The sequence below is a fragment of the Myotis daubentonii genome, chromosome 19 (genome assembly GCF_963259705.1).
Source record: "Myotis daubentonii chromosome 19, mMyoDau2.1, whole genome shotgun sequence".
In the NCBI taxonomy this organism is placed as follows: Eukaryota; Metazoa; Chordata; class Mammalia; order Chiroptera; family Vespertilionidae; genus Myotis; species Myotis daubentonii.
The window spans coordinates 23,632,678-23,641,780 of NC_081858.1; the positions used below are offsets into that span (position 1 = coordinate 23,632,678).

The following is a 9,103-nucleotide window of genomic DNA, read 5'->3' on the forward strand; positions in this document are numbered from 1 at the left end:
TCCCAGCCTACTCCAGTCCCCAGCCCCCAGCCCCCAGCTCCCAGCTCCGTCTGCCCTGCCCAAACCCTGGCCCTTTTGCTTTTTATAAATGACAACTCTGTAGGCAGGCAGGAGTGGCGCTGTTCGTCTTAGAGGAAGGAGAAGTGGGTTTTTATTTATTAAAGGGATGGTTGGCGGACTGCGGTCTCTCTCCTTTCAGCAACATCCTTCATCTTATAGTCCAGGCTCCTCCTTCTCGGAAGGAAAGTGATGTGGGCTCGGCTGCTGCAAACCGACTCTGCAGGGAAGCCAGGCCTGGTGTCGTCCCAGAATAGAAGCCATCTGTCCCCTTGTGCTGGCCTTGGTTTCATGTGGGTTTCATGCAAATCTCTCCCGTTAGGAGGGACCGGTCTTCCCCCCACCAGGACCAATCAAGGTGTCACAGGGCATCCCACTGAGGTGCACATTCGGGCCACTGACTTTCCAAAGCCCTTCCGTTGGGCCTGTCCTCTGGGCTTGTCCCTGAATAAGCAGCTAGCCTCCTGCAGGTCTCCCCGTGTCTTCCAGAAGCAAATGACTTACTCCGCCGCAGGCTCTGGGACCACAGGGCCCATCCTGTCAGATAGGATGCCTCATAAATCTAAGTCACTCGTCCTGCCTGCGTGTTAATCTACTCGAACGTACTTAGCTGGGTTTAATTATAGACAGAAATTGCATTTCAGAGAGCAAGGAGAAATCATTTACCTGGCTTGAATTTGCGCATTAAATCACGCGGTTCATTTGAGAATGCGGTGGGGATGGCATTTCCAAAGAAAAACAATATTAGCGCCTGTGCTTAGTGGCTCCCGCGCCGCTTGCACAAATGGTATGAATTGCACGATCCCCACCAACTGTGTCTTTCTTGTTGGCACAGGACGCACGAGGAGGCCGGTGATGCAGAAGGCGTCCGGCGGATGTCAGGCCTGAGCGGAGCCCAGGATGCCCCCAGCAAGACCACGGCGGACAAGTCCCTCTCTTCCCTCTCGCCCCTCCCCCTCCGCCAGCAAAAGTACTGCCATTTTGGGGATGGCGACGAGAGTGACGTCCAGAGGAAGCCCCCGGAGAGATCAGGAGTCCTGTCTTCCTCCCCTTCTTCCCAGAGGGGAAACACATCCCCGGTGTCCAGGGAGAAGCTGCCCAGTCCTTCGGCCGCCCTGTCGGAGTTTGTGGGAGGACTCCGGAGGCAGAGGGCACAGAGGGGCCAGGGCTCGGTGCTGGGCCTGGAGGACTGGCCCACCCTCCCCATCTATCAGACCACCGGGGCGTCCACGCTGAGGAGGGCCAGGGCTGGCAGCGCCGAGGGACACCTCTCGCTGAGTTCCCCGCTGGAGACAGAGGACTGTGCCGGGCCATCCGCCGGTCTCCTGCGCTCCACCAGCCTCAAATGCATCCCTTCCCAGGGTGGGGAGGGCACCTCGCTGCTCCCCCAGAGGCCGAAGACCCGGTTCAGTTCCTGTGAGTCCCTCTTAGAGTCAGGGCCCCGCTCGGGGAGAAAACTGAGCTCCCCCTCCGCACCCAGGGACACACTCCTGTCGCCCACGCTGCGTCCTCGGAGGCGCTGTCTGGAGTCTTCCCTGGACGACGCGGGCTGCCCAGACCTCGGGAAGGAGCCGCTCGTCTTCCAGAATCGCCAGTTCGCCCACCTCATGGGGGACCCTCCGGACAGCGACCCATTCAGCTGGAAACTCCCGAGTCTCAACTACGAACGCAGGGCCAAAGTGGATTTCGATGACTTCCTCCCGGCCATCCGGAAGCCCGAGACTTCGGGGTCATTGGCCGGAGCCGCCAAAGACGGGCAAGACAGTTCCCGGCACTCCAGCGTCCACTTTGAGACAGAAGAGGCCGACCGGACCTTTCTCTCAGGGATCAAGACCATTTTGAAAAAGAGCCCGGAGTCCAAGGAGGACCCCGGTCACCTCTCCGACTCGTCCTCCTCCTCCAGCTCCATCATGTCCTTCAAAAGCGCTGACAGCATCAAGAGTCGACCAAGGATCCCACGGCCGAAGGGAGACGAGGGAGAGCGAACGTCGCCCGGCAACAGAGAGCCGGGGACGGGAAGGAAAGACGAGGACGTGGCGAGCATCATGAAGAAGTACCTGCAGAAGTAGGAACCGGCTCAGGTAAGGGAACGGCTGGGTCGTCTTGGGGGGTATAAGACGAGATCGCCACCAGGGCCCGCAGTCTGGAGCAGGGGTGGGGAACGTCCGGTCCACGGGCCATATAAGGCCCGAGAAACCATTCGGTCTGGCCTTGCCAAGGCATGAGGGGTGAGTCATTAAATGTTTGACCAAGTATAGCAGGCTAATTTTTAAGTTGGTGATTTTGTGATAAATATCCAAATGGCAGACAAAAGGTTCCCCACCCCTGGCCTAGAGGAAATTTGTTGCTGCTGCTGCTTTTAATGCCGTGACTGATTTCTCTGGAGGAAGAGGGTTTTTAGAGGTGTTCGCTCATCAGAAACCCGCTGCCAGGTGCCACCTGTTTCTTTGCTCTTTAAAATGCAGACACATCGGAAAGCAAGAGGGTCCTAGGGGACAAGGCTAGAGAAGGTGCTGGCTTTTAAAGCTGCTTGGTCTGTCCTTTTAAAGCCCTCCCTCCCCCCACCCCACCCCCACCCCCCATCTTGCTTATTTCCAGTGCTCCATTCTTCCTGAAGCCGGGGGCACTGTGATGTCTCTCTGCCCATCATGATGGAATCATGGTGGTAGGGTCAGGCCAGGGTGGAGGAGGCCTTGAGTATAGTGGGGTTCAACTCCTGCATTAAGTGTCCAGAGATAAACTGAGGCCCAGGGGGAGGGAGGAGGGGACGCGTGCAACCATCACAGAGCAGCAGTGCAGGAGGAGCAGTGCCCCTGTCCACCGCCTGCTCTCCTACTCCCAGCCCTGACACTGGCACTCCTCTCCAGAAAGGCAGGAAGAGGCACTGACTGAATGATGGCTTCCTTGTATTGAGCGTGTATATATATACATCAGGTGGTCACTTAGCACCCACAATACCCCAGGGAGGTGGTTGCTAGTATTTATTCCCATTTTACAGGCTGACACACTGAGAATCAAAGAGGTTAAGCCACTTGTACCAAATCACGCAGGCGGAGCTGGGATTGGAAACTCCAGAATCGCCACTTTTATCTGTAATGTTAGTCCATATCCCAGGCATCTTCTTAGGTAAACTCAGCCGTACAGATGGAGCTAGATCTTTAAGGAGGCTGACTCCATTGCCCTCAAAAAGGAGGTGGATGTTCTAATCACATATCAAAAGGGGTGTTGGGCCCAGCTGGTGTGGCTCAGTGGTTGAGTGTCAACCTATGAAACAGGAAGTCACGGTTTGATTTCCAGTCAGGGCACATGCCTGGGTTGTGGCCTTGATCCCCAGTAGGGGGTTTGCAGGAGGCAGCTGATCAATGATTCTCTCTTATCACTGATGTTTCTATCTCTCTCTCCCTCTCCCTTCCTCTCTAAAACCAATTTTAAAATATTTTTAAAATTAAAAAAAATTAAAAAGGAGTGTTAGAACTCATGGACTCCAACCTCATTGTTGAACAAATGAGGGAGACCTCAAATCAAGGTCCCCCAGTGGGTCTGCCATCAACCCAGCCACCCTGACTCCCAGTTCAGTGCTCTCTGCCCAGAGGCAGGCCCAGCCCTCCACAGCCCCTGCAAGGGCGCACTCACACCTGAGCATCCCACTTCCTGGCCCCCAGCTGAAATACAGAGCCTCTTGCTGGCAGGATGGGCGTCAGCGGAGAAGGAGTAAGAAACTCCCTCCAGGTTCAGATGGAATACAAACCCACAGACCAGTGATCATCCATGGCCACATTAATCTCCCCTTATCAAACCTCAGCGCTCACCACCACTCCAGGCTCAGGCTGCAGGTGCGCGCCCCGCCCCAGCCCTCCTCCCACAGGCGTCCTGGACCAAAAGGAGCCATGCACCCCGCCCTCCACTGCTGGAGACCTGCTGCTTTGCGAGGCATCGTCAGCCCATCAAAAAGCCATTGCCCCTTCCGTGGAGATGGTCTCGGATGTTTCAGAGCAAATTAATTTGACTTTACATGGCCTTCTCTCTGCTCTCAATTACCGAGGAGAGATCTGATCCTCATTTACATTATTGTGCTCTCGGGGACACAGAACGCAGTTTCAAAGGCCACGTAAAGGGCACGCGTCCATAAGGGGAGCAGCCCCTGGCAGAAGTCGACGCAGAACATCTTGTCTCTGCCATTTCTCCTTAAGCTCAAGCTCCCTTCCCCCTCCCAGCCCTGCTCACTGTGATGACAGCGCCCGCCTAAAATGTCCCTCTGCCCGGACCTCCCGGCTGGAGTCTGGGACTAAACAGTGCGGCCCGTTCCCCAGGATGCGAGCATGTTACGGGATTTGGGACCAAACGAGCTCGGTTCTTCCCGTCACTGGCCACGGGACCTTGAGCAAGCCATGTGACCCTGCTGAGCATCTGCGTCTCAGCTGGAAAACGGAGAGTAATACCAGCCACGAAAAGTAACACCGTGAGTCGCAGGAGAATGTGAGGGATCCCGAGGACAGAGCCCGGCCCCCTGTGGCTGGTCACCCTGCCCCGGGAAATGTGGGCCCTGCAGGAACCCTGTCCCTGTCTCCCTTGTTTCCCGTCCACATGTCTTCATTCCTTTGGTCACATCTCTGCAGGAATGCCACCTGGGAACATGGGCCTCCAGGGCCTCCCCACTCGCTCTCCTCCCCAAGACTCAGTTCCCAGGTCCCATTGATCAGCTCTGACCTACGTTTGTTTCCAGCCTCCTGAGATGCACTGCCCTCGAAGACTTCCGACTCCGCAGAGAGAGCCCGGCCCGGCCTCCCCGGGGGCCCTCAGTCCCACTACAGCGAGCATGGCTGCCCTCAAGAGGAGAGAGGGGTCCAACAGAGGCCTATCCCGCGGGGCGTGGGGCTCCCAGCGTGCTTGGTCTGCACAAAATAAAGTGTTGGCTCCTTGGCATCTGTGTCTTCTCTCTGTTCTCTGAATCTGTTCCCCGGACCCTAGAGGGTTGATGGGCTGCGGCTGGGGGTAGAAGGGCTCTGAGGAATGGAACCAACCCAGACTTCGTAGTTTTCAGTGACATACTGCTACTTCTCTCCTTATATGTCCACATGCAATGGTCTTGCTCCTTCTCTTCATTTGTCCAGGTTCTGCACAAGTGTCACCTTCTCCAGGAAGTCTTCCCTGATTGGTCAAACTGAAATAACCTTTCCATTCTCCCTTAATTCCCATACTTACCTTGTCTGTTTACTTTTCATATTGTGTGCATACGTGTGGGCAAGCATCTAAGAAATTCTGATGGATGAATGAATGAAGGAACCAATGAACAAAATAATGTGCCTGCCAGGCACACACACTGAATGCATGCAACACGCTGACATATATGCATGCCTCTGAATGTCTGCCCATGTCAATATCCAAGAATGTGTGAACATCTCCCAGTCTCCCATACACCTGACATACACGGCCCTACCACACACACAACAATACGCCCATGTACATAAACTACACTTGCGTAGGCACACGAAGAAATGGATACCTGTTTCTTCAAACATCCTTGAAGAATTAGTAACAAGAACAAGTTGGCTGTTTATTGATCACATACTATGTGCTAGCCATTATGCTAAGCGTTCTACACATCTCACCACAACTTTATAAAAGGTCGTGAGAGATTATTGTACTTATTCCCTATTTACAAAGGTGGGACTAGCTTACGCCCACATATGGGTAGCCAGTGCCACCTCTCTTTACATTCCCACTGGCACAGTCTCCATGCCCTGCCCCACCCCAAGTGGGCCTCTGTCGCTAGGAGGCCTCAGGTGTAGCCAATCACAGCTCCCACCAGGGAGAGAGAAGCCCTGTTTGGATCACTGGTGTATTAGTTTGCTCGGGCTGCTGTAACAAAGCACCACAAATTGGGTGACAGCCCTCCATGATGACAGTCTTTCTTGCCCTGGATCCTTCTCCCAGCCTCTACCTGCAAAAGCATAGGTTTAAAGAGTGTTCATGCCTCCCTGGTCCACTCTCTCCCCTCTTCCCCAAGCAACCACTGTCCTGATTGGTATCCTGGTCGGTTAGGTTTGCCTGTCTTAGAATTTCATATGAAAGAGATCACACAAAATATACTTCTCTGTGTGTGCAGACATCTTCCACTCAGCAAAGCGCTTTTGAGATTCATCTGTTATCGGTGACTCAGTAGTTCCTTGGCCTTTTTTACTGAGTAATAGTTCATTGTTCAGATGTACCACAGTCTCTTGTATCTGTTTTTCTGTTAGGTGACTATTTAGGCTGTTTCCAGCTGTTAGAAAAAGACCTGCTGTGAACATTTGCATTCAAAGCTTTTTATGGACGTTATTTTCCCTTCTCTGGGATAAATACCTAGCAGTGGATTGCTGGGTCAGAGGGCAAATGTATGTTTAACTTCCTGAAAAGTTGCCAAACTGTTTTCCAAAGCGATCGTGCCGTTTTGCCTTCCCACCAGCAGCGTAGGAGGGTCCAGTGCTGTTGCTCTTTTAATTATAACCATCCCGGTGGGTGTGTAGCATGTCTCCGTGTGATTTTAACTGGCATTCTCTAATGACTAATGATGTTGAGAACTTTTTCCTGTGCTTAGTGGCCATTTGCATCTATTCTGGTGTGAAGTGTCTGTCAAAGTTATTTTTATTGAATTGCTTGTCTTTCTGTGATCAAGTACGGATTCTTTACTGGTATGTGTGCTGGATGCAAGCCCTTTGTCAGATATGTGTTTTGCCAAAATTTTTTCCAGCCTGTGGCTTGCCTATTTATTCTCTTACAGATATATTTTGATGAGCAGGCGTTTCTGTTTTTGTTGAAACTCAGTTTATTGTGGGGGTTTTTCCCCCCTTGGGGCATTCATGTTTTTTAAATCCGTTTAAAGAAACCGTTGCCCGCCCCAAAGGTCATCAAGATATTCTCCTACCTTTTTCTTCTAGTAGCTTTTTGTTTTAGCTCTTACATTTACGACTGTATTCACTCATAATATATCAGGAATGTGTCAAGGGCTCAACAGGGAGTCTCTTATTTAATTCTCCTTAACTTTTTTTTAAAGGTATTTTTATTGATTTCAGAGAGGAAGGGAGAGAGAGAGAGAGAGAGAGAGAGAGAGAGAGAGAGAGAGAGAAACATCAATGATGAGAGAGAATTATTGATTGGCTGCCTCCTGCACGCCCCACACTGAGGATCGAGCCCACAACCCAGGCATGTGCCCTGACCGGGAATCGAACTGTGACCTTTTGGTTCATAGGTCGACACTCAACCACTTAGCCAGGCCAGCGAGGCTCCTTAATTTTGTTTTGAAGTAGGTACAGACACTATCTCCATTTTCATTTAGGTCTTTCATGGCGTTTTTCTCATTTATTCACTTGTTTGTTTCGCAAATACTTGTCTAAGATGCTCTTTGGAGCCGGGTGGACCTGCCCTCCCCACCCCCCACTCCCCATGCCTGCATTTGACCTGCATGTTGAAAACTCCGCCCCCACCCAGAGAGAGTCCAGGGGACAAGGGAGACACGACTATGGCCAGGAAGGATGTCGCAGAGGAGCTGCTTGGGGGAGCCTTTGGAAGCCGAGTGAGATGCCAATATTCAAGCACAAGGAGAAAGGCAAGGAGGGAGCGGGAACACCTGGGCAAAGGCCCAAGGCTGGCGTTCCGCTCGCTGGGATGGTTGAGCAGGAAAAAGCTTTAGACCACAATGTAGACCAGACAACTGTCAAAGGATGGAGGAGGCAGATTGGGCAGGGAGCCTCAGATCACGAGCCACATCTGATAAAGCCCAACCGATGCAAAAGGGGGCTCCGGAGCACAGTGGTCCCTCTGCAGGCGCCGGCCTAGGGCAGAGGCGCCCGCCTCAGATCTCGCTTAGACGTCCTCTCCTCTCAGACTCTAAAGAGGCTCCCTCTGGTCACGCTATACCTCGCTCCCTGTTGACTTTCTTCCTGGCCCAGGTCACAGTTGTTACTGTCTGCCTGGGTGCTGTCTGTTTCACGCCCGAGGCAGGACAATCCACGAAGACAGGAGGTCTTTCTTGGCACGAGGCAGAAACTCAAAATATAATTGTTAGGTGAACGCCCTGGAAAGACTTGGGGAACCGTCTGAAAAGCCTCCTAAACTCTAGGCCCATGAGGTGAATGTAGAGTGGATCCCAAGTTATAACGAGGGCGCACTTTCCTGAACAGCCCCCTCCAAAGTCGCAGGTCTCGTGTGCCATTTATCTAAGCATCAGAGGCGCAGTAAATTCATTCATAAGGAGATAATGGGTGTGAATGCATTTCGTAAACTTTAAAATGCCTGGCAAATCAGAAGCGATGGCTATTTCGCAAGTGTAATATGCTCCCGGCCAAACATAATCAAGGTTCCATGAAGGCAGAGCCGTGACCATCTTGTCCATCGCCGAATCCCCTCGGCCTAGCCCGGCAGCTACGGAGGCAGACGTGTGGGGTAAACGGATCCCCGGATGCAGAAACGGACAACCACAGGGCTGGGGTGCCAGGGGCCTGGGTGTGTGTCTGACCACACCTCCATGGGTCCTGGGCAAGTCACATCACCTGTCTTAGCCTCTGTTTCCTCATCCATCACCTGTCACGTAGCATCTGCCTCTTTAAGCTGCCCTGAGCATTCAGTGGGAAATGCCTGGTAAGTGCTAGGCATAGTGACGGATATACAACAAGTGCAAAATAACGGGAAACCCCCTTGGGGATTGCAAAGCCAAAATCCAGATTAAATACAGATGCTCCTCAGCTTGTGACGGGTTTATGTCCTGAGGACCCCATCATATGTTGAAAATACCGTAAGTCGGAAATGCATTTAATACACTTGCCCTACTGAGCATCCCAGCTTAGCCTAGCCTACCTTCAGCGTGCGGAGCACACTGACGTGAGCCCACAGTTGGGCAAAATCATCTAACGCAAAGCCTATTTTAAAATAAGCAGTTAAATATCTCACGCAGTTTATTCTGCGTATCCCTTTCGCACCATCGTACAGTCAAAAACCCATAAGTCGAACAATCGTAAGTCGGGGATGGGAGTTTCTAAATTTAAAGTGCAACTGGGCTTGCAATGCGATT

The 9,103-nt window shown here is 52.4% G+C and overlaps 1 protein-coding gene across 2 annotated transcripts in view; it reads left to right on the plus strand.

Annotated features, from left to right (window-relative positions):
* MYO18B (myosin XVIIIB) overlaps positions 1-4,980 on the plus strand; it is a 174,024-nt gene extending 169,044 nt beyond the window's left edge. For both annotated transcript variants that reach the window (XM_059675770.1, XM_059675771.1), the window contains exons 43-44: positions 893-2,138; positions 4,781-4,980. In XM_059675770.1, coding sequence (XP_059531753.1) covers positions 893-2,126 — 1,234 coding nt within the window. In that variant the 3' untranslated portion in view covers positions 2,127-2,138; positions 4,781-4,980. The remainder of the gene's footprint in view (positions 1-892; positions 2,139-4,780) is intronic.
* The last annotated feature ends 4,123 nt before the right edge of the window (positions 4,981-9,103 follow it).